We start from the raw sequence: 25,574 nt of genomic DNA, 5'->3' as shown, positions 1-25,574 counted from the left end.
CCTTGCTCCGTTTTGTCTCCTGCAGTCTGCCACGACTTCAGATGCCATCACATGCCCCAGAGTATTACCAAGGGCGGGCTTTACACCCACTTTTTTGTACTCCATCCCACAGTGAAGTGCAAGTGTCAAAACTAAACCTAGTTCTAAAAAGGCAAGGATAATACTACTGTAACTAGGCTTACCTATATTAATAAGGATTTGTTTAAAACCCATTTTGGATAACAGGTCCATCTCTCTGAAACTGCTGTAACTCTTCTTTTGGCTGCTTCCAGGGTGGTGGGGGTCAGCTCCCAGTTCTGTTTAGGAAAACCCCAGGAGTGAGACTTTTGATGGCTTCAGTAATCCACACACACCCCTTCCACCCCCCCAGATTAGTTGGTTTTCCCCAAACTCGCTGAAAAGCCAAAAAGTATACTATTTTGTAATAATGCAAATTACACTTTTCTAAAACAAGTGATGGAAAAGACATTAAAATTTACTAAGACCTGCAGGAAACGGGTACCCCTTGTTGGTGTCACTGCCTCTCGGGGTGTTAGCTAGAGTCACTTCTTGGGGTGAGCAGTAACGCAGGGGTTCTTGGCTACCAGGAAAGTCCCGGCTGCCCTAGGATTCATGCAGTTTAGAGTGAATTTAATTTGTTCTTAATGTTACATTTCATAGTTTAGAATAAACATTTTTCAACTTCTAATTCGTAGCCTGAAGTTGTGAATTACCCCATTCATCTTCATTGTCGCTGTACAGAGGTGATCAGCTTCCTCTTCATGTTGAGATACTTCTGTCATGGCTCTAACTCAAATTTTTATTTATGATCAGTTGGATCTGTAGCTTTTGAGTAAAATTTCACCACTTTGTTGACCAGCTCTTGTTGTAATACTTTCCTATGACTTAGCTAGCTAAGTAGAACATTCAGAATAATTCAAATACTAATAAATGCGTAAATGTGGCGATCAATTGAGGCATCAATGCTCTGCATGAATTATTTATTGGCCGTTTAAAATAGCAAATGGTGCCTTACCTCGCAGGATTACATCCACCAAGGATCTCTCTTAGTTTAGGTATTAACGTTGAGTAAAGCTTTCCTTCCCCATCATCACCAACTTCCAATTCTTGACAAGACTTACAACAACTAGTGTGTGTGATTTAATCTTTTCATCCGTTTCTTTACATAAAAAAATATTTGTAATTTCACTGCAACGAAACGCGAACGCCGCTCCCCGCCCCGCCGGAGCCGGAGCCGGAGCCGGAGCCGGAGCCGGAGCCGGAGCCCTCCCCTTCCGCCCGGCGGGCCGCCCCCAGCCCCGGCGGGCCGCCCCCAGCCCCCGCGGGCCGCCATGGAGGCTCCGCACCGAGCGGCGGGGCCGGCCGGCTCCCGCCTCCGCGCCCCGCCCGACCCGCGCCCCCCGCCGCCCGCCGCCGCGCAGGTACCGCGGGCGGGGAGGGGGGGGGGGGGGGGGGGCGCCGGGAGGCCGGGGGCGGGCGGGGGGCTCGCCTCCAGCTGCCCCCGCCCCGCGGGCAGAGCGGCCTGCGGCGGGCACGGGCACGGGCACGGTGCTGGGGGGGAAAAGGAGATTTTTGCAGTGAAAACCTGGCGAAACGCAAACAAGACTTGTTGTTGGAGTGTCGAAGCTTATTAAAATACCTCTGCGTGGAGAAGCGTAATTCTCATTTTTGGATGAAGACACTAGTCCTGTAATTTTTTTAAAAAAAGGTGCTTCAAAATAGCTGTCCTGGTTTCGGCTGGGATAGAGTTAATTTTCTTCCTAGTAGCAGGCACAGTGCTGTGGTTTGGATTTAGTAGGAGAAGAATGTTGATAACACGCTGATGTTTTAGTTGTTGCTGAGTACTGCTTGTGCTAGTCAAGGACTTTTCAGCTTCCCAGGCTCTGCCAGGTGCACAAGAAGCTGGGAGGGGGCACAGCCAGGATAGTTGATCCAAACTGCCCCAAGGGCTATTCCATACCATATGGCGTCATGGGCAGTATAGAAACTGGGGGGGTTGGCCGGGGAGCAGCGATCGCTGCTCGGGAACTGGCTGGGCATCGGTCAGCGGGTGGTGAGCAATTGCATTGGGCATCACTTGCTTTGGATATTATTATTACTATTATATTGTTACTATTATCATTACTATTTTACTTTATTTCAATTATTAAACTGTTCTTATCTCAGCCCAGGAGTGTTTCTCACTCTTACTCCTCCGATTCTCTCCCCCATCCCATCGGGGCAGGGGCAGTGAGCGAGCGGCTGCGTGGTGCTGAGCTGCTGGCTGGGGCTAAACCACAATAACATAAAGGAAGCCTTTGTAATGCAGACTAACCTGGCTTTAGTAACTTCTCTAACTTGTGTAAACTTTAAAAATGTTTCAAGAATGTGCTTACCTGCACACAGCTGCAAGCTGCCAGACAGTACTGGAACTATAACCCACGCAGAATCCCTGTCATTTCACAGCAAGTTACAGAAAAGGGAATAAACGTTTATACACAATCTATCTAAGGACTTATTTTTAGAATGCTTATGGAAGTGGGAGGCAGAGAAGGTTCTGTTGCGGTTTTGAAAGAAAGGCTTTTTTAAAGCTGTGTAGTAATCGAAAAAAATTACACTTTACAAAATAGTTAAAACTTTCTTCTTTTGATAAGTGCCTTTGGTCAGATTTTGTGGTATAAATATGTCGATTACAGGGACAGACTTAGGAATTTTACATGCTTTAAATAGGAGCCTTGGGATATAATGGTTGGACTGGATGATCTTAAAGGTCTTCTCCAACCTAAATGATTCTATAAATTATTATTCGATAAGATTATTCCATGTAACTGCATTAACATTTGTATACAGGTATCTCTATTTGCTGTTACTGTATCGTTCGTTAGACTTAATTAGGATAAAGCAGTATTAAAAACCTTGTTCCGCTTTCTTCTAACAGACAGAAAATTTTAAACATCTCTTCTAGGATGGTTTTGATTTCGATTCAAATACCGACAGAGAGCAGAACCTCTCTCTAAGTGGAGACTCTGACAAGTGGATTGACTTTTCCAAAACATGCAATTCAAATCAAGAATATTACTTGAAGCTAGAAGAGTTGAAGAACGCCCACTTGGAGACCATGGCAAAATTAGAAAGTATGTATCGGAATAAACTGTATTTAAACAGAGTACAACCCTTGGGCAAGAAAAACGCTGCTTCCAGCATGTGTTGCAGGTAAGTTTGGGGGTACCTTTTAGCTGAAGATTCTCAAATGCTTTGCAGACATCTGTAAAACAGCAGGTCTTTTCCTGGGGCTGGGAAGTGTTACTCTCCCCATTTCCTATAAGCCGATAATCACAGAAAAGTTAGTTTTAATAATAAAAATGCTTATTCACCTTGCTAACGGACCGTGAGATTTACACGCGTGTGTGCAGCAGAGACTGGGCAACTTGTTCAGTAAAGCACGGTGCCTTTCTTTAAGAAGTGCTGACTTTTTACTTAAAACTATGATCTGGTGCGAGTGCCCAGTGTGCTTCTCTTTTCTCTTCTCCCTCTCTTCTTCCCTGCCAGTGCTGTTATTTTCTTTTTTCCCTAATGATGATACCTCAAAGTGGAAGTTACTGGCTTTGCATCAATGTTGGACTAGACTCAGAACAACTTTCCCCCCCCCCCCCCCCTCTTTTTAAAGGCCAACTTGGGAGAAGAGCTCATATCAGCCTCTAAATTTGCACAAATCCTTTTCAGACTCGGACTTAAGTGATCCCTTAGGCTCAAGCATATCTGATGGGTCTGACAGAGAATCAGCATTTGAAGAAGACGGTAGTGAAACTGGATCATCTGCATTTGCTAAGGAACGGATTGAAAAAATGTGGGACGGGTTCTCTGTGGAAGACTACATCTCCCGCACCAGACTCAGCTTACCAAGCTCACCAGCCTTCAGAATGATACGGAAGAAACAGAAAGCATGGTCACCAAAAGTTACCGTGCCCAAGCCTTTCCAGATGACTATTAGAGAAGCTAGGAAGAAAGAACAGAATGTCAAATCAAAGTCTCTGATTGAAATGGAAAATAACTTACTGAAGAAGCAACTAGAGGAAGAAGCAGAGTGTCAGAAAAAATTCCGAGCCAATCCAGTGCCTGCTGCCATCTTTCTTCCCCTCTACCATGAAATAGTGCAACGAAACGAAGAACGCAGGAGGTCTGCGAAAGAGAGAAGCAAACTCAAGCTCTTGGCTTCTCAGAAGCCATTTAAATTCATTGAACGAGAGAAACAAAGGAATGAAATTAGGAAAATGCAATTAAGAGACCTTTCTGCACCTGAAAAGAAAACAAAACTGTTCAAAGCAAAACCAGTTCCTAAATGTGTTTATAGTCCAGCTGTTAATGACAAGCTAAAGGAGGAGGAGCTCTACAGAGAAATCAGGATCAGAATGAGAGCTGAAGAGTTGCTACGTAATTCATCTCTACCCAACAGCAGACTGGCTTTAAAAGATACCAAGAAAAAGAAGAAACACAAGTGCGTTGAACCAAAGGAAACAGAACATAAACCCAAGATCACATCAAAAGTTCCAGATTTTGAACTGCTACACCAGAAATTTCAGAAACGGCTCCTGCAACAAAAACAAGTGAAACACCTTACGGTCTGTGAACCTTTCGATCTTCGTACTCAATATATTCCCTCAAACAAGGGGAAGATTTTGAAGGACATTCAAGAGGATGAAGAAAAGTTGAAAGAAACACGCTGGCCATATGCCTCTCCAAGACGTAAACCTCAAATGAGACGTTCAAGTGGAAATGCACATCTCTCAGGATTTGGAGAATCTAAATCACCAAAAATCACCGAATCCACAAGACGACGGCTGCAAGCCATACGGTGACTACTTTAGTGATGCTCTATGTTTTATACGTACACTTTTAAGAGTAGATTTCTTTTGTAGTTCTACATATGTAGTCAGTTCTTCCATGCAGTGAATATAGGACTTAATACATTAATACAAGGAGTTAATTATAATAGAAAACTGAAAATATTTTAATATAGGACTTAATTAGTATTTATGATTGTTAAAAGAAACATAGCGCATTTTTCTCAGAACGTCCATAGGAAAGGGACTAATGACTGCCATTTCCCTTAAAATGGCACATATCTTGCGTCCTCTTATGCCACCCCTGTTTTCACCCTGTTTTTCTCTTTTGAATCTTCTTTGCCAAAGCTTCCTTTGAAGTCTTGCTCTTGATTTAAAATGAATTCAGCCTTAGTTTATTTTTCCACCCAGGAATTCACTTGAGGAAAAGAGAAAGCTGGAAGAACAACAAAAAAGGAACAGAACAAAGCAGAAACAAAGAACGAAAAAACTCCAGAAAATTGTAACAACTCGGGCTGAGGCCAATGACCCACATCAGAGCCTAGCTCAGATGTCTAAATCCAAATTAAAAACATTCAGGTATTTTTTTGCATTCCCCTGAATCCTGAACCTCTCATTCTACATTGTATGTTAAACATACAATGTAAAAAATAGCGTAGTCTAAATTTACGTAATTACACATTTGATAATTTGTACGCTATACAAGCAGCTAGTAAAAAAAGTGGCCAACTTGAGTATTTCAACTGGGAAATTGTTGCCTGTTCTAATGATTTTGATATGTATGTTCCACCTTATAGTATTATAGATTAGCTAACAGGAGACTCCTGTGTTTTCTCAATTGAGGTATCAACTAAAGAGGAAAAGTTTAAAAAATCAAAAGGAAAAGGCACAGTGTAGTTACAGAATATCCCTGCACTGCTGGACTGGTAGGTGTTGGTACAGCTTTGGTGCTAGCTGTCTCCTCCAGTAGCGAACATTTCACAGTTTACATCTTTGTTCCAGCAGGTCCCCACTTCAGAGGGAAAATCAGAGCAGGAATATTATTTTAACTTAGCACGTGTATCAACAGCTAACCACAAAGCTGCTGGTGCTTAGGAGGAATGGGATCCAAAGTTACGTTTAATAGAGATACACATTCAAAGACTGTTTCTACACGACTGAGGAAAGTTGTGTACACAGAGAAAAACATTAGGGCATTCCCAGTGTGCTGTAAGCTAGCAGTCCAGAGGGCTCCAGCTCTCTGATGCTGATCTAACTCCAGAATTGCTGCTTGACCTTGTGTTTGTGGCTAATTTAACCATTTCTGCTTCCTGTTCTTTTTAATCCGGGGGGGGGGGGAAGTCAGTCCTGTTTGGATGAGTCTGCAGAGTGAGGTTTCTAATCTGTGTTGGCATGATGGCACTGCAGCAGTATCGCCCATTTAAGGCGCTGTTATGTGGGGACGGTGAGAGGTCCTGACTGCTCTGCCCCTGTTGCTTCATGCATAGGCAGGATTCTTGGGCAGCGACCACAAATCGTAATTTCCAGTAACCAGGCAAGTTGCCAATAACTGACAGTAGTAGGGCAAAACGATACAAGGGTGAATGATCACGAGACATACCTGATTACAAGATTCATAGCTTGGACGAGCAACTTTTAAGTTACCGTACTAAACTTTAAGGCGTGTAGAATATGCTCCAGGATAGAGATCTTTCTGAAGTGGGGGTGGAGGCTAGGGCTGTCTTTACGGCTGAGTTGAAAAGTAACAAATAAGATATCCTTTTTTTGCTTTAGATGGGTCTTTTCTTTCTTTATAGCTAAAATAGAAAACCATGGATTTATTTTTAATAGACTTTAAACTCTGGGCTGTTATAAGCAAATTTGCTAAAATAGTGCAGCACCACCTGCGAGACAGTACTGCACATTGTTCCACAGCAAACTTTGCAATGGTTATTCAGTACCAATGTTGCTTCACTGTGACCAGAAAGAAAACGTAGCAGAAACTGAAGCACGTGCATTGTGGCATGCTGAAAGCACAAAGTACCGTGGCGCAGCCGGGATATGCTAGAAGCAGCACTGCAACAAACATTTTGCTTGGCCACGTGGGCTGTCAGTGAGTATCCAGCATACGTCGATGCCCACCTACCACCTCCCCCAAAGACAGCTGAAGCCAGAGCACACATAGGAAGAAGCAGTGGTCCAGGAGAAGCCGGGCTTACACGGGGTCCTGGAGAACAGAGATGCAGTGGTAGAGATGTAGGTCAAAGAGGGCAGTCCCTTCTAACTACTTGGTTGGAGTCAGAGCTCAAGCACAATTGCTTTTGCAACACAACCAGCAGATACTGTTAATAACAGGAGCTTTATAATTTAAGTGTCCTTGGGCAGATGATCTGCTGACTCTAGGACAGAAGCAGAAAACAATTTGAGTTACAATAGCAAGGTGGAGAATTGAGACAGTGGGTGTGCTTACAGATTTGATTTGAGTTCATTCAACAGCAAACTTCACATCACAGTATTTAGCTTAATCAGATTTCAGGAGTATTGTAGAACACTCATGCTTAATTCTTGTCTGCACGTAAAATTATGCTATTACAAAGCAAGATTACTTCCCTAGTGCTGATGCATTAAGGCTGGTAGAAGTGCTTAACTTGATAATGCTTATTTCAGCATAGGCTGGGTAATAAGGTATATTAACGTAAGTGCTCTTCTAACAGATAATTAGGTTTGTAGAAAGCTGCCCAGGAGATCAAGCAAGTAGCAACAATGAAGTTCACTCCCTCAAAATGGTAAATAACTTGCTTTAATGCACAGCCATACTGCAGAAATTCAGAGGATGGTAAGGGAAGGAGGCAGAGGAGACGGAAGTGTAAAATGCCCCTTAGCTCTCGTACTTGCCCTAAAGCGTCTGATGTAGTAATGCTAGAGCTGGCCCAGCACAGAGGCAACATCACAAAGAGGTGTCTTGGTCACACACCGAGGATGACAGCCCATGCTACCTGGATTATCTAGTGCTTGCTGCCATCTGAGATACCATTTCAGTTGATGAATCAACAGTTTCGTCATCCTGCTATATTGACTGGGCCCTTGACAAACCAGCTAGGAAAAAAAAGCGTACTCTGATCCAGAATGTGGCCACCCCTCTTGTGAGAGAGACTGGTAAAGTACCAAGATTCTTATCATCAAACTTTATACCTTAAAGTACTGATTTTTTATTTAATGGTATTGATTTCCTATGGCATATTCTGATTTTATCAGTCATTTCAAACTGTTTAATTTTGCTTAGAAAAACTAGAATATCTATATGAAATCAGCATTTAAAATGCTGTTATCCAAACTTAAAAAAAAAAAAAAAACCAACCAAAAAACCCCCCCCTAAGTATTCAAAAAAACTAAGAATCCAAACTCAGCCCCTGTTTAACCTCACTAGCCAGGACCTCTCCGCTTATCCAAAGTGACTACTTCAGAGACAGTTTTTTTCAGTACTTACAGGCAAGGAATTGCTGTGAAAATGAAACAATATACCTCAGACCCTGTAACCACCATAAAATAATTTATGTATCTTTAAGTAGGACAATATTTAGTTTGTTACGAGCAATTTAACTTTCACAGCTGGTGTAGAAAATTACTTCTTGTGTTATAAATTAATAATAATTTCTCTTGTACTCTGTTTCCCTTAGGAATTATGAGAAGCAGAGAATGCAAGAATATTTGCAAGAGTTGCAAGAAATGGAAGAAAGAGTAAATCAAAGGCCATTGCTTCTTGAAAGAGTCGCTCAGGTTGTCTTGCTTCTGTATTATTTTTTAATCTTATCTTCAAATACTGCATAAGGCATTTGTAGTCAAACATTTCAAATGTAGAAGATACTTGAAAAATACTTTTGAGACCAGTATTTGTCCACTTTAATCTCTATTGCCCCATCTCCATATAAATATTCTTAATTTTCGTGACTAAGCATTCATGGCCTGCTTGCACAGGGAACCGAGATGGCTGTTCTAGACATGTTGTCCAGTTCAGTTAGAACATGAGTAACTCTGAGCACAACAAAAATTTACAGCAAAGATGCGAGAGGTTTAAGTTGGGAAAGAAGCGGTAAGAAAATGTGAGTATTTTTAGTATCTACTTTAAAGCTCAGACGCAGCACTTTTATCTCTCCATTTCAGTACAACCACGTGCTGATAGTGTGGTCCCTGACACGTTTCCAAAGTCAGAGAGGCAGCAAGTCAGAGATCACTGGTTCCCTTGTCCCTTCTGTCTGTGTGGGTTTCCTGGTCTGCCATCACTGTAGGGCAGGGCCATCTGTGTAGATCGGAGGACAAGTCCTCCTCACTCAGATATTACCTGGAGGAACAGAATTTACACCCTCAGTTTCAGAGGCAGAGAGACACATCTGTGTAATTTGTTAAATAGCACTGTAAGAAGGTGAATCAATACTACTTTTTTAGGCTAGCAGCTGCCAGAGAGGGAAGACAGGAGAAGGAAAGGGGATAAGGGAGAAGCCCTAGGGAGCCAACATCTGATTTCCTACATGTCCACGTCTTCCCCCTCCTCCCTCAATAACTATATACAGAATATGCAGCTCTTCATTAGCCCATGGTGCAGGGAGCAAACCGATTTAAACTAGTACAGAAAAGGAAAACCTGGTGTCAAGATTTTGAGTATGGTTTTGCCATTCTTACCTGCAGTGAATAATCATTCAACTTGTCAGATGCAATTAATGAAACAGAGTATTAATATAAACAAACAAAAGTATCAGAAGACAGGCATTTAATGCATTTAGATAACATAACCATTGTGGTTTTCCTACAGAAAAATGCCAGAATAGCTGCAGAAAAGCATTATTCTAACAGACTGAGAGCGCTGGGGATATGCCCAGACTTTGTTTCAAAGAAAGGACAAACAACTAAATTGCAACTATGCTCCAGTGCTGAAGATTTTAATAACTCCACTGATTCCAGAGAAAGGTAGAGATTACTGAAGGCTTTTTCTCTTTTGCCACTACGTACCTAGTAGTTAGAAAGTACTATTTGATGTGTAGGTTTGGGGTTTTTTTTTAATTATTTGTAGTATTTACCAGGTAAATATTTGACTATGTAGTTAGCTTTCTTAATGTTAGCATTAGTATGTATTTTTTATTGTTTTTCTGGAATTAAATATCATTTCATAAAATGGAGGAGAGCACTGGATATGTTATGTAATGCACTTGAAAGAAAAATAAAGAAAAACATTTATTTGTTCCTTTCACCAAAAATTCTGGCAGGTTGCTAGTAAGTCACTTCATTCTGCATTACCATTACTGAATTTTTAAAATAAGCCTTATAAATACTTTTCAATATCCATTCGGTGTTACGATTTAAAAGGAAGAGGAAATAAATAAATTGAAATATAGAAGCAATACTGTTGAGTTACTTTCTAGCATAAAAGGAGACTCTGGTGTCCCCCCCTTCCCTTTTCCTTCCCCAGTTCCACCCCAGCCAAGTCTACCAGATTTGTCCTAGACTACCTGAAGGTCATTTAAAACCTACTGGAAAGCATCTTCAATAAAATCACACGTGCAAATTGTCTTTTCAGAGTCACGAAGGATAAAGTGAAAGAAAGGGAACCCTTTGAGGAAGCAGCTGACAGCAGTCCTCAGTCTGAGCAGTCCTGTGAGGAGGAGGAAAAGGGGGAGAAGAGGAAAGGTGTCAAAACCTCCACCCGGGATGGCCAGTCCAGCAAGCTGGAGGATGAGGAAGAGGCAAGAGCCAGCCCTTATGCTGATCAGCTTTGCCACGCAGAGAAGGCTGGGTCCAGCCCCCGCTCTGACCAGCACCATGAAGAGGAGGAGGAGGAGGAGGAAGAGGAAGCAAAGGCAGGCCTGTCACTTGGCCATTCCCAAGAGGAGGAGGAGGAGGAGGATCAGTCAAGACCCAGCTCTCAGTCTGGCCAGTCCCATGAGCGTGAAGAGGAAGGTCAGTGTGACCCTGAAGCTGAGGGTGCCTTCAGATACGAGGATGAGGAATATGAAAATGACGATTCGGAAGAGAAACCCAGCAGTGATGAAGCTGACTGAAAGGAAGGCAGACAGGATGGCCTGGGGCTCAGGAACCTATTTCATTGCTGGCAGTGAAATAGACACCAAAGAAAAACTTGGTGCTTTGCTACTGATACGAAATTCTGTGAATTTAAACCTCTTAGCTTAACAGTCTTTCCAGCACAGAAATTTTGTCTATTTTCCTGTAAGAAAGATCAAGTTACTAATTTCCACCAAGAAAAGAATTTACTTTAATATTAATCTTTATTCTAGTCTTCTGTGGCATGAGTGCACCTCTGGTCATAAAATGAACTGCAACCACTGTTTAATAACATCTTGCATGCTGCATTGGTAAGTAAGTACTGAGGTCTTATGTCCAGCTCTTTCTATGTGCTGGCAAAGTAGTAGTAATTTGCCATTATCAGTGCCTCCCAGTCTCAAACATTCCTGTACTTCTGGGGTCTGTTTCTGCAGCATCTTCTAGGATGGCAATAAATACACAAGGGTCTGTTGTGCAAGACCGACCTCTCAGTGTTTTTAGCAGAGCAGCTGCTAGGAAGACAACTTGTGCAGTTAGACAGTATGGCCAAATTAATCTGTTCTGTTCCTCCCTCCTCTTCGCAATGGGTTCGTCTTCTGCCCACTTAAGTGAGCTGAATTGGCTGAGCAATGGGTCAGATGAGTGCCAGGGCCAAAGAGATTACTGCTTTTGGAGAAAACAAGCTGTTATATCAGTTCAACTACTTTGTCCAACTAAAATATTAACAGTATTGCAGTTGCTCTCCCTATAGTGGAGAAAATGCCTGGAATACACTGAGAGGAGCCACTTAAACTTTCACATATTTTTAACACTTACAGACAAGTAAGGTAGAAGAGTGTCAGTGAAATAATACATGATGCTGCAGATCTTGTATTAGTGTCTAACCAAGCCCCAAAACTGTTCTTTCAACTCCATTTTGTTTTGAAGAGCTCTTCCCATGATCATGTAAAATTATCCTTCATAACATAGTAATAAATGCTGACATTAATCTTCAAATTTCTTTATTGAGACAGTAAACACACGCTGTAAAGACAGAATCTTACTACGTCAGATAAAAATGTAGCCCAGCAACTCTAGTTGCATGAAAGTGTGGAAAGAAGTGCTTTAGTACCTTTTCTTACACACTTGCTACTCAGGACCTCAGCTACTACACAACAAAGAATACAAAATGGAAGGTTTGGGCTTGGGGGGGGGGGGGGTGGTGGTTTGTTTTTGGTTGATTGGGGTTGGTTTTGGTTTTTTGGGGCGGGTTTTTTTTTTTTTTTTTGCATCAGTAGCACCTTCTCCTCCTATTACTAGCTTTCTTGCTAACCTGTTGTATGCAATGTTAGGAAAGAATGCATCCAGATAATACCAGACCACAAACAAGGATTGCAAACAAGCTTTGTCAGGACAGAGTGTAATGTGACATTGCACAGGTGCTTAAAACGTGTTCATTGAATACTAAATGCATTTGTTAAAACTACCAGGTTTGCAAAAGCATCTGCAATGATGAACAGTAGTGATTTTTACTTTTTTTATTATTTTCTTCCACACTGCATGCAAGAGCACTAACTAAATCTGTTATTATTTCTTCCTCCTGACTTTGAGAAACTGTGTAACAATGTTTGGAAGATTTTTATCATTATTGCTTTTATTTATTTTTGAAGTGTGAGCATAACTAGTATGAATTTGAAACTTACTTTTTTTACTTAAATAAACTGGCCATTGTATATACATGAAAATATTAATCATTTCTTCGCAAGGAAAATCACAGTTTACAATCTCTAGTTATACCTGACAACCCCACAATACAAACTCGAGGTTGGTTTGCTTGTGCTTGTCAGTATTCTATAATTCTGAAGAGTTGTACAATATGTTATTGAATTCGTAGTCACATATTACTCATATTTGTCTCTTTAGTAAATGAAAGAGGAGCTCTAAATTACGGTTTTCTCAATGATTAGTTTGAAGAGGTTTCAAATCAGAAAACCTGTTTTTAAGGTCTGATAGGACTCAACTAAGTGTTCTAAAAGAACATAAATACATAGTTGTTGAACTTTTAAGATAGAGACTAAAAATATTACTAAAACTCCTTTGAACTGGAAGGAGGTAGCAAAAACAGTGCTTTTTTTTTAGGTTTTAGAAGGAGGAGTTGGGGACCTGTGTATAACTTAGATTGAGGTTTTCACTGAATTTTTACTATATTAACCTTAATAAGAACAGAATTAATGAACACATGGATAAATGTGATACAACAAGGAAGAGTTAGTATAGCTTTCAGAGGTTATGCCTCCACTTTTTTAGCATTTCTGAAAAAGTCAAGCAGAATCATGTGGACTAAGGGGATCCAGTTGATACGGTTTACCTAGATTTTCAAGAAGCATTTGACAATTTGCTATCAAAGGATCTTAAAGAAACCAACCTTATTGTAGGAGAATAAAGGTCTTAATGAATTAGTAACCAATTAAAAAGTTCAGGGAAGAAAAGGTCAGCTTTCACAATATAAATGCAGTTATTGGCAGACATTCAATGAGATCCAAACTGTTCAGCATGCTCAGAAGGGATCTGTAGTATCCATTCCAAAGAGTTTTCTGAGGCCACAGAGTTATTCGATGCTGTGAAAAAATGAAACTGACTGCAAAGAAGATGCCGAAGGATTTATGACACTGAATGATAGAAGAACACTTACAGTTCAGTTTTAGTAAGGGCAAATAAATGCATATGAGGGTAAAAAAATATTCCTAAACTATACAATACTATACACTGTGGGGGGGAGCAATTCCATCTTGAATAATGCATGCAGTTTTGGTCCTCCCGTCTTAAAAGGGATTTATTATGTAACTGGAAGAAGGCAACAAGAATGATCAAAGATAAAGAATGGTTTTCATATGACAAGAAGGTAGTTCGGTTTTCACATAACAATATATACTAGGATTCTTTAATTTGGAAAGATATGAGAGATCAAACTGAGATATTAAAGGAACCATTTATGGAAATCACTTCAAGCAGCACAGATTTTCAAAGTGGAAGAATAATGAAATTTAAGTAAAAAAAACCTGTTCAGAAATTGCATTGCAAACAAGAAAGGGATAAGTGTTCCAATAAGGAATTAAAAAGGAAAGAAATAGCAAAGAAAAATCACAGATGACAGAACAAAAATAGGGAGAGACAGGTCAGGATGAATTAAACCTCATGAAGCAAAGTACAGCACTGAAAAATTCTTCAAACGAAGAATGAGGCATGTACACCATGCTGTCATGAGATGAACAATAGGCTGGCCTAAAAACCAAGTCATTATTTGACCTCTTTTTTTGGGGGGGCAAGGAGGAGGATTTAAAATGTAGACAAAACAGGAAGAAACTATTAGGATGATGGCACTGAAATGAAAATTACTATATTCCAAGAAAAACACCCAATAACTTCAACACAAAAATCCAAATCTGGGTGAAAGATTTTGGTAAGTTACCAAGATGCAGAGTAGCACCACAGGAAGGAGAATACGATATCTAGTACTTTGTCAGAACTCAGAACATTCTGATGCAATTAACATGGAGGAAAAAAAAAGTAATTTGATTCACAAAAGATGATATAATAGAAGCATTTTAAGGCAAGAAGCTCATTAAAGGAGAAATGATGATGAATTATGCTTTCAGGGAAGCTACCTAGCAGGAGGGAGGTGAATAGAAAAGTTTCTCACAGATTATTGAATATTCTGTCTGTAGTATTTTAATTAACGGCCACAGCACAAAAGTAGAAACATGTTCAAAAATTTGCAAAGAAAATGAGAAAGGTGTATCCAAAAAAAGGATTAAAAATACCATATGGGAAGAAGAGGATAACTTTGCATGTAGACTGTAGTATTAAATAGTAATTTCCAAGTGCAAGAGTAACATTTCTTTTATGTGAATTCATCACCTGAAGCTGTAAGGAGACAGACCCAGATGACTTGTGGAGCAACAGATACTGTACCATGAAATGCGATCATAAAAAAAGGTGATCGAATCGAAGGATGTGGCAGGCACAATATTTCCAGCAGGATTGGAAGAACAGTACTTTTAAGTCCACAGATGCTACAGATCCCATCCTGGGTTTGTGAGTGATTCTCATGGTACTAAATGTGAGCAATAGGCTTAGTTGGAAATTCTGTACCAAACTTGCCCCGACGCTGTGTATCTGCTCACATCTGCCACAGGCTCCCACTGAGATAAGCTGTAGCCGTATCAGCCGAAGGTTGATGTTACAGGCAGTCTGAAGGGTCAGCATTATCGCCTGGCTGCAATGCACTAGCTTGCAAGTGTATATCATTTGTAGGGGATCCACATCCCAGAAAAGGGATGCAGATTCTGGAAGTTCAGTGCTCGCAGGCAGTGGGGTTGCTAGGGAAAGGCTCTAGTATCTGGTGAGCCCAGGCTGAAAATGGTTATAAGGTTGTAGGACCTACACTGTAATAAGCCAGCTGCATTTACTGAAGCTTAGGGACACCAGAAATGGTATGTTTTTAGTAGTAGCAAATTCCACAGGAAAAGGAATATCCCTGCCAAGTAAACCAAATAGAAGTACAAGGCCCACAGAGAAATAACAACTACTTCAAGTTACAGCCAGATGCAGTGCCCCGTGTGACTGTTCAGCACCCACAACCATCTAACTTGCCCTGAATACAGCCCTAAAATGTTGACAGGTTGTACAGAAAGCCTATTTATATATATTTCTAACTCTCTCTATAGGTATTTATCTATATAATTATATGTTTTTCTATGTTTTGAAGTAAGTAGCCAGAAGTTCTGGATATTGTGCTTTTTGTGGGTGCAGTGCAACGTTGTAGTATTGTTCTCAGGGATGTCAATAACAATTTTGAAAGCTAAGATGGAAGTGCCATCCAAACACCACTTCTAAAAACAAAGCATCCAGCTTTGAAAAACAGACTCCAAAAGCACGATACCCAGCTGGACTCCAGTGAGGCTGTGGGAGCAAGAGGAGTTGCTACTGTGGACTGTTATACAACACCTTGAGCTTTGGCCAGACAATCACCCCTCTTCAGGGGGTGCTTCTATCTTTTGGTCTGCCTTCCAAATTTGCCTGCATTTCTCAAGCATTCTTTGTATATAAGATACCTCTTCCTCTGGAAACCATCTTCTCGTATACATAATTATCATAACATCAAGCAGGAGGTTACGTTCTCTTTTCCTTTGAGGAAAAAAATATTACATCATTACCTTTACAGCTGCTCCAAATGCAGAGAATAACAAAAGAATTCAACTTCTTGAAGAAAATGTTTAAAGTCATCACTATTTTGAAATTACTTAATTACAGTCTGATTTACAATCCCCAGGTTTCTGGAATGGCAGAAAGCAAAATATTTGCCTGAGCTTAGCAGATAATAGGTACTCTAAAGATCAAAATATATATTAAAAATTATTTCTAGAAGTATGTCTATACAGTTGCCCACAAATTTAAGTCAAGCATCAGTTTTGTATGCAGAATACATTTGTCCAGGAATACTAACTAGTCCATTATTACAAGATATGGCAGCTGCATGCTTACAAATGTTAACATGCAGATAAAATTAGAAATGGTTTGATGTCTGTCCTCCTTACCCTTCAGTGGAATTTCAGTCTTACATCTCTGGTTGTATAATATTTGATAATTACTTGGCTTTGGGGGGAGACGGGGGGAGAAGCCCTCACATACTCCAGCAAAACTCGAAACTGCTTCTTTCTTCAATAGGAATTTCAGGTATTTGAGGAATGCCAGATCAGAACGAAGACTTACAATAGTATCAGAAAAATTCCTGTCCCTACTGTGTACTAGAAAAAGCTAGCAGTCAGATGAAGACGCAGAGAAATCAGGGACTACATGAATAAGGCAAACTGCACAGATAAAGGAAGTTGTAGGACCTGATGCACTGCTTTAGATAGTAGTTTTGTATTAAGGAGCAACAGCATTAAGAGGCTTCCACTGTGCTAAGTGTGCACAAACACACAGAAATAAAATCCCAAGTCTTATGGGGCATCTCTGCATACTTTGGAGGAAATACATGATGTTTACTCACAGAGTAAATCCTTTCATAGACAGCTGAGCATATAAAACAGCTTGCTTGTGCCCAAAGAGCACAAGCTCTGTCCTCCCCTATCCTTTCTTTTCCTCGTTTTTCAGACCTTTTCACTGAGTCAAGTTAACTCACCAAACAGCCCAGCCAAAAGGAGGGGGTGAGGTTAGCAGATGACAGGGACAAGCAGGACTTTACCCTTTCAGTGCTGGCCAGTTAAGATCAGTGTCTCACTGAACTGCATCCCAAGATTAACCACAGGAGAAAATCCCCCACATGCTTAAGTGGCTGTAGACAGAGAAGACAGATGGTTACAGGCAAGAAATACTGTTATTTTCTGATAATTAAGACTGTAAATGAGACCATGTTTGATTTCATGAACACAAATGGTACAGTGGAAGCCAGTTGTCAACAGGACTAAAACCAAGCATATTTGCATTTGCACAGCTCCAAATTTGCTACTAATAGTTAGGCTTACTAACAATAAGCTGATTACTAACAATAGGTAGGCAGGTTAACAGTAAGAAGGTTAGTAAGATTAAGCAGGTTACCAATTAACAATAAGTAACCACACTACTAACACAGCTAGGAAATTCTAGTTGCCAGCATAATGAATTGTTACAAACCATCCCGTTACCACATTCTTCAGGTCATCGGTCTGTTTTCAAACATAGCCTTCCACTTACAGATGTGCACGGTTCTCATGAAGGGCTTCTGTTAACTCGTTATACTTCTTAATGCGTATTTCATGCCATCCTACATTTTCTAAAATGCATAAAAGATACACAAGTTATATTTGTAGTAAGTAGTAAAAGCAAACAAGCAAAAATCAGCTCTTACAGCTGTTAATGTGTGTGTGTCATTCTGATTTAAGTTCTGGCCTGGGAAGCTTAGTCCAGTAACACCTTTAAGCCTGAAGGTAGCGGAATTGCCAAGGGCACCATCGTAGCTACTCAAGCAATGAGGTCTCAGATCTAATACTGAAGGGGCCACACAAACAGCTAGGCATCAGTTAACCCATTCCTTGACGAAAACCGATTTGGGGTTTTGAACTCAAAGAGTTTTCTAAGAAAAAAGGCGATTCCAAATATCACACAGCAGAATCTCAGCACAAAGTGCTAAGGCTAGTCTGACTGACACAAAGGGCCTCCTTAACATGCCACTGCAAAATAGCCATTATTAAGAAATGCCTGTCAATGGGTTCATAAACTTTATGATATTGCAAAACTGTGATACTGCCTGAGGCAGTCAGACCAGAAGCACGTGAATGTCAGAGCTGAGATACTAAGCAATTAAGACTTAAAATAAAAAACAGAAAATAGATTTGCAGAGTTGCTCACTTTGAAGACTAGAAAAAAATGTTACTTCCTGCAAACGCCTGTCCATTTCATTTCCTCAGTGAGAATTTCCCATATCCCTTGCTTGATAACTAGATTCATTAGTTTATTCCTGGATGAAACCTTCCTTCTCCTCATACTCTGTTAATGCTGATTTCATTCAGGCCTAGCAAGCTGAGTTTAACTCTCCTCGTGTAGCTGGTTGGGTACACCTGTTTGCCTGCTCCAGCTTGTTTCTAACCCTGAGAACAAGCACGCTACCCTTGTAGCACGCAGGCCCTCCTGTTCACACAGCTCCCTTTCCTCCTCCTTTCCCACTGAAAGGCAGCTCAACGTTGCACAGAAAGAGCCTTCAGCTTCAAACCAGCCATGCAACTTCAGTCACGGGGCTGAGCGGCTTCTGAAAGGAGTATCTCGACTTTTCTAATTGATCGTAATAGCTAGAGCTATTGTGTACAGCCATTCCTCACTGGATAATGTAAGTGCATGCATAAAATAATGAAGCAGTTTGCAACAGCAGCAGCCAAGTAGCACAGCTCCTTTCAGAAGCCAATAATCACCAACCACATGCCACCAGTTTTGAGTCTGGGGAAGAACGAAGCTATCTCGGTGATTGTACGTGTTTCTGAACACAGGCAATGATGCCTCTACAATTTGCATACCTGACCCAACATCCGCTGGTCTCTGCTGGGAAGTTTGTAACCTTGCTGCATTCTCATGAACAGCTGAGGCCAAGCTACACACGAGGGAGACTTTCTCGAGGGCTTTCCGTAGCTCTTCCACCTTCTTCAGAAGCAAACTGTTCTCTGTGCTTATCTATCGAAATAGAGGTGCTAACACATTACCACATTAAAGAAAACACTATCCACTGAGCTTGTTACGTTTCTGAAGTTACTTACAAAGAACAGGGATATTGCACAGTTACGCCACTTTGCACTGGCTGGAGACATCATTATTTCCAAATGGGATTAGCTGGAGAATACCCACAGTCATTGACACGTTTAGCATTGGGGAGGCAGTAAATGTACCGGGTAATATTCAACTTTGTATAAAAAGTAATAGGAAACAGTTGCTCAGTTTTATTCAACTGCTAGATCTCTTTCAGACCCCTCACAGACAGTAGAATACCAAAGTCTACTGTCTGCCCTCCTCACCCTAATGCAGAGCCAGCAACTTGAAAATACAGGCCAAACTCCATTTTAAGCCACATAGCTGAGCTCAGCAGAGTTTGCCTGTGAAACGCATTCAATTTAACACTAAATGAAAAGAAAATCCACCCTGGAAGATGTTTCTGTGAAATGAATCCCTGCGTAACTCCTCTCTCCAGGACAGAGTTGCCACATCCCAAAGGCATTTCCACCCCCTGCTATGGCTGGCAGCTGAAGGGGCAGGAAACCTAAGTGGGGAATGGCCAGGTACCACCGAGGGCCTTCCAGCACGCAGCCTACAGGGCACTTTCCACACCATTCTCACAAGGCCTGTGTCCTGACACAGAAAACTCCTACAATACCTCAAAAAACTTTAAATTCCTCAGGCGGAAGAAATTCTGGAAGGGCCAAGTATTAGGAAAAAAGAGCAAAGTCTGTCTTCGTGGCAGTTAACTGGTAGGCGAGATTCCTAATGGTTTCTCAAAAGGGAGCGCAAAATAATCCAAAGAAACTGCACAGCAGAATTTTTCATCTACATTTGTAAATCACCTTGCAGGAAACCAAGTAGTTTCCATGATGTGGTAAGATTATGATTTTTTATTTTTTTTACTAATAGTTTTATCAGAACTTCAGTAAAACACATTATCTAAACAGCACAGAGATGCTGAAAATACGCTTTCATTTTCTGCTGTGAGCTGTATTCCAACCTAACTCACCACCACGGGCGTCCCTTTCATGCATTACCCATTCAACACAGTCCTTCAACTCTGCTCTTTCCTTCAGGCAGGCATCCTGTAAAATAATGGAAATGATCATAACTTGATAAATTATTTGGGTTTTGTGCATACATGTCTGTGGATACCATTCACTTGCCATAAATGAGAACAAAGGGCTGAGGGAGCATGACATACTTGATAAAGTACTTGTGAAATTTTTTTTCTTAACCAACCTGTGGTTTCACAGAACAGTTTGAAATGAATTAAAAGTTTGCTTCAGGCAAAAAGGAGCAGTCCCTTTCCTCTCTCCTGGCCACTTACTATTGAACAGGGTCCAAGGCTTGTAAAGTCCAGATCAAAAAGTCCTTCTGAGCGCCCAGTAAGCCTATTCAACTTGCTAAAATAGTAGAAATAATCTCAGCAAAACACTCTATGCCACAACAAAAGCCCCTTCCAGCCATTTTGGTGAGCATCAGTGCAAGCACAAGGGGAGGAAAGATCAGATGACTGCTAGCAAAGGCAGGGGAAGTAAAGAACAAGACGAACTGTTAATTTGTCTCAGCCATAACACACAAGGACATCCCAAGTGTGTGTTTCTTATCTTTCGTTTACTGTACAAAAATCACTTCTCAAATATACTGAGGGATCTGACTGCTGTTTTTCCCAGACTTCTGATATAAGCCTAGCACAGATATTTTTTACAGTCATTTTGAAAATCCCACCTTTGGTATTCTTTACAGACTTCTCCCTTATACATAGATCAGCTAGGAGGCGTGGGCCAAAATAGGATCTGTTGCTCACATAACTCTGCACGCAGAAACAACTTTTTCACCAGCAACACTGTGTTGCTGGAAAACATACTTGGTTATAACTTTGGGGTTGTTTTGTTTTGTTTTTTTTTTTTTACTAGCGTGAGATGCAATTTTGCCAGTAGCCACATAAGGTACACTGTGCTATACCAGCGTGCCCCTGCAATTCTTCATCTGGATGCAGCCTTTGTACCCACAAAAGAGGCCGAACAGACAGTATTTGTGTTTCTGCAACATCTACAGTACATCATCTCATCCACAGTACGACTGCTACCTTCTCACATTGTCCTGCCAAAAAGCCTTGGATGAAGTGATTTTTGAGGGGCGAGAAAGCAGGCCAGCCTCCCCTCTAGCACTGGTTCTTTTAGGAGAACTGACTGAAACAGAAAACCCTGCCAATGATTCAACACCAAAAAAGCAAAAACATTGCCAATGGCAGACTTCCTTTTAGCAACCAAAATCAACACCCTCAATTCTGATTTTCCAGAAAGAAAAGTATCCCTTTTTAAAAAAGAATCCTAATAGAATAGATACGAAAGCTACATTCCAAAGGATGCAATAGCTTTCCACATGGAAACTATGACAGTCTTTTAGGTTTTTTGTTTGTTTGTTTTGTTTGGGTTTTGGGGTTTTTTTGCAGGGTGGGTGGGAGGGGATTGTGTGGGATTTTTTTAGAACTTCCTGCCGCACAAGCTCTTTGGACTCTGTATCCCAGACATTTTGCTGCGGAATGTCTACTTGCGTCCCAGTCACACAAAGAACAATCATAACAAGAAGTATTGTACTCCGTACTATAAACACTGGTAGAATGAGATAGAAAGATTAAGGAAAAAAATAATTAAAAATAGAACTCTTTTCTTTCCAAAGGAAATAACATGATTTTTACCACAGCGTCTTTTGTCATTGTTATAACAATGGTTCATTTTAGGCCATATCTCACTGCACTTAGAATCAGGAAACAGTGGTACAAATGTACTACGGCAGCTTGCGCTTTGCACTGTGTGTCTGGGACAGCACTGCAGATCTCAAGGGACTTGCTAGAGGTTAACGTAGCTGTTTCAGGGGGTATGTTTTCCTAGAGCACAACTCTGACAATACCTGTAGCACTGGAGAGCTCTGCAGATTATGAAAGTGAAGGTGACTTGTTGCAACGTCTCAGCTCTCTAGATGAAGTTGTCCATTTTGCAGTGGAGCAGCGTCAGGAACCAACTGCTGATCAGGCCCCAATCCTAGCTTGATAAAAGAAGGATACATGGCAAAAGAGCACGCAGCAGCACATTTCCAAGGACTCTTATTCCCGGCAAGACCCCTACCTTTGACTTAACAGGAACTGCAAGAATTCAGTTCTCAGGATGTGACTTGCCAGAGGAAAAAAATTTATCCCACTCCCCTCAGTCACAGAGCAGTGTTGTGACCTGCAAACTCACAGCCCTGGAGAACATGGAAGCGTTAAGATGTCTTAACCGCTTCCCCCAGTGTTTTGCCAGGAAGAATACATCTTCACTACCAACAACAATGTAGTGTTCCTCTTTACACCATAGCAAATGCAAAGTTCACTTTGAGAGGGTCTGCTTCTTTCATAACAGGAATGCCAAAATATCACATTAGTTATTTTTCACTGTACAAAGCTAAAAAGCTATTTCTATTCATTACCAATAGACATCAAAGGAAACCCTGTGCTCCCTGCAACTTCAGTGGTGCAAAACCTGCCCCCTCTTCTTTTTCCATCTCTCCCAATACAGAAAACAAGCAACAAGCCACCTTTCTTCTATACATTTCAAAAGTTAAAACACTTCAGAGTAAGCATAGGAGCTGGAAAGAAAACTGCTGTACACTGGCATACATACATCAACACATCCACATTCCCTCTGATAAGCACCTTCTCATTTTCCAGAATCAAGATTTTTCCTTTTTCCCCTTCTTTGTCCTTTTGAGCTTGGACTTTAATTCTTCTATTTCAAAAAAATCAGCTTGCTGTGCTTCATGTTGGTCCTCTGGGTTTGTTCCGCCTCTCCATCCTGAGTTCCTTCTAGACAGGCTCTTGAGTCCTCCATTTTAATTAACAAGCTGCCCTGGGTAGGGGGAAAAGACACAACATGCTCCATGCTCATTTTGAGCAACAGCTTAAGTGTTCTCTGCTCAGCCTCAAGAGTCTGAGCACTCGTTTGAAAAAGTGAGGTGGAAGGCCAGGTCCTAGCAAGAGAAGTAGGTGCTTTGACTGAAACAGGGACCAGGATTTCACCCACATCTCCCTCAGGAGTCATTTTAAACAATGAAAATAAATGTTAGGGCTGGGCATTTTCTACAAGCAAGACACCAGAATCCCAGCCAGCTCTAGAAATTGGCTATATTAAAGCTGTGCATTATCTTGTCAACATGTAGAACTCTTCTTTAGCAAGTCCATTAATATGAATGAAATCATGTATATGTTTCCCCATTCCTGGATCTGTCCAAGTCCAATGCTAATTGCATTCTGAAGAAGGAAGCTGTTGGCAGACACAGCATGCATCATGCCATAAGGCTGAGTGCTTCTCCTCTTCTCCAGCTGTGCAGAATACAAGAGAGACCTATCTTTCTCCAGATATGCAGGAAAGTTTCATGCCCAGGGTCCTCTACATCTCTCAACTGCAGGCCACTGGAGACTGTAGCTCTTCACTAGCTTTCTTGCTGTCTCTCCATTAGGATTCCTTCCCAACTTCCCTATTCCCCAGCACTGCAGGGGAATAGTCTGGCCAAGAGGTATACTCATTTCCTGTATCATCTTAAGACTACGATGCTGGATCTTCCTGCTGTGATGATTTAGAAGAATTTTCAAACCTCTGAATTCCTTTAAAAGAAAAAGTTATAAAAGCCTATGTTTAAAAATCCAAGACCGAGTTTACACTTGCTCAAACCACTCCCTCAAGGAGCAACAGCAACATATAGATTAGAGTTCACCTGCACTTGAATTCGTCCCAGCTGCTTAAAGGCATTATCAGTTCTGGCAAATGCTTCCTAGACAAGGAGAGCCTGGAGTTCATTCTAGTGTGTGGGTCACCACAAAGACATAAAGCTCATCAGCTTTTGAACAAATTAAACTTGTGGTCAGAGACAAAAATAACATTGGTGAATATCCAAGACAGACTGCCTTCATTCTCATAATGTATTTGGCCCGTAGAAAAAATAGAATATGGAGTGGTGCACTATTTAAGTGAACAGATACCAGGGAATTTTTAGGATGATGAAAACAACTGGTTGTTTCAAAGCACCAACGTGCAGGGACTGTACACTGACAGCATTGTGAACAAAAGAGTTTTCTTCAACCCCTCTATCAAAGATGTAAAGTTAGATGTCCAGAACCACCTATCAGGAGGTGCAGGACAGTGCATTAGCAGAGGAAGGAATCAATTCAGTCAATAAAGGAATTGATACCTGTCTATAGTTAGAAAACACCTTTTACAGAACAAGCTGTTCTTCTGGATCATTGAGAAATAAAAGAGTTTTATTGAGTTTCTAAATACACAGATACATGTATAATTAATATTGTCTAACTGCCAGACGTTAAGAGTGTTTTAGGATTTTAAATGTTCTCTTCTTTTGTTCTTCCCTTCTCAAGAGCGCATCTAACAGCTATTGGGAAAAGAATAGACATGTCAAAGAGTTATGAATTCCCTGTATAATGAGCAGGTGGCTGGTACACAAAGCTTGAAGTTGTGAGTATAGAGATTACTCACAATCTACTGAGCAGGAAAAGAGGATTCAGTCTTCTCTTTCTGACCCCCTGGCGGGTGGCAGGACCATGGTGCTCTGCCTTCTCCATCCATAAAGTGCAAATAATATTCATCCACATTCCTAATACTCAACGCCTCGCACAAGTGCTAACTAGGACATTCTAGGAGAGAGAAAGGGCAATTTTCATTGTCTCCCAGAAACCCAGCTTCTGCCCAGGACAGGCAGTGAGGCAAGAACGCACATATTCACAGGCAGGATTGTCTGCATCCCTGGCAGTGTTAGCAGAGTCTCACTAGGCTGGAAGACTGGCTGCCTTCAGAGCTCGGAGCAGTCTTTACAAGGCAGGCCTGGAACGTGCTGGCAGCACAGGCTCTTCTGCCAGAGCCTGTTCCATACTTGCAGGCCATCCACTGAACAACAGTCAGCAGGCATGCTTCAGCAGATCTAAACTGACCTTCAAGTTTTTGAAGCGTATAAAAGAATCAAAGGGTATTTCTACATCACCATCTGAGTTTGGATGCAGAGTGCACTTGATGCAAATCTTCCAATTGTCCATGCGGCTTGCACTGTAGTTCATATCGCCCAGTAGTCTCGAAAAACGCGAACTGGATTCCTTTCAGATCAAATCAACCAAAAGATGCATCCCAGCCACCAGTGGGCAGCTGGTCCCAAGGACTAAAGAAGAGCTAGTCCAAAGTAAAACCCTTGAGACACACGCAGAGCAAACATCAGGTCGCACTGAGAGTTCCCCTCTCCAGTTTGCCACACCTGCTACTGGAGGTGCAGGTAAAGCCTCCCAGTACAGACCAAGGACAGCATGGAGGGCACCCAGCAGGTGGCAATCTGCTGATGGCAGTGACAGCCAAGAGCAAGCAGAAGGTCCCACTTCTGGCAGAGAACAAGAATGTGGAAAGAAGGTGGCAGTGCAAAAAAAAAAAAAAGTTAAGCTTTACATTATCTACTTATTTTTCTCTC

The 25,574-nt window shown here is 41.3% G+C and overlaps 1 protein-coding gene across 1 annotated transcript; it reads left to right on the top strand.

The window, feature by feature from the left end:
- The first annotated feature begins 1,003 nt into the window (after positions 1-1,003).
- FAM161A (FAM161 centrosomal protein A) lies at positions 1,004-10,885 on the top strand. The gene is made up of 8 exons (XM_075706782.1): positions 1,004-1,055; positions 1,297-1,421; positions 2,945-3,192; positions 3,647-4,831; positions 5,232-5,399; positions 8,477-8,576; positions 9,607-9,761; positions 10,369-10,885. The coding sequence occupies exons 1-8, from the start codon at positions 1,004-1,006 to the stop codon at positions 10,847-10,849; spliced, it is 2,514 nt and encodes an 837-aa protein (XP_075562897.1). The 3' UTR covers positions 10,850-10,885.
- The last annotated feature ends 14,689 nt before the right edge of the window (positions 10,886-25,574 follow it).

The sequence above is a fragment of the Pelecanus crispus genome, chromosome 3 (assembly GCF_030463565.1).
Source record: "Pelecanus crispus isolate bPelCri1 chromosome 3, bPelCri1.pri, whole genome shotgun sequence".
NCBI classification, from domain to species: domain Eukaryota; kingdom Metazoa; phylum Chordata; class Aves; order Pelecaniformes; family Pelecanidae; genus Pelecanus; species Pelecanus crispus.
This window is presented reverse-complemented; position numbering and strand designations above follow the sequence as displayed.

What these genes read in the sequence shown, in the direction of transcription:
- FAM161A (XM_075706782.1), top strand. Translation starts at nt 1,004, where the DNA reads ATGGTGCCTTACCTCGCAGGATTACATCCACCAAGGATCTCTCTTAGT. An exon ending in CGACGGCTGCAAGCCATACG is followed by an intron (nt 4,832 to 5,231) that starts GTGACTACTTTA and finishes TTTTCCACCCAG; the next exon opens with GAATTCACTTGAGGAAAAGA. An exon ending in TTCTTGAAAGAGTCGCTCAG is followed by an intron (nt 8,577 to 9,606) that starts GTTGTCTTGCTT and finishes GTTTTCCTACAG; the next exon opens with AAAAATGCCAGAATAGCTGC.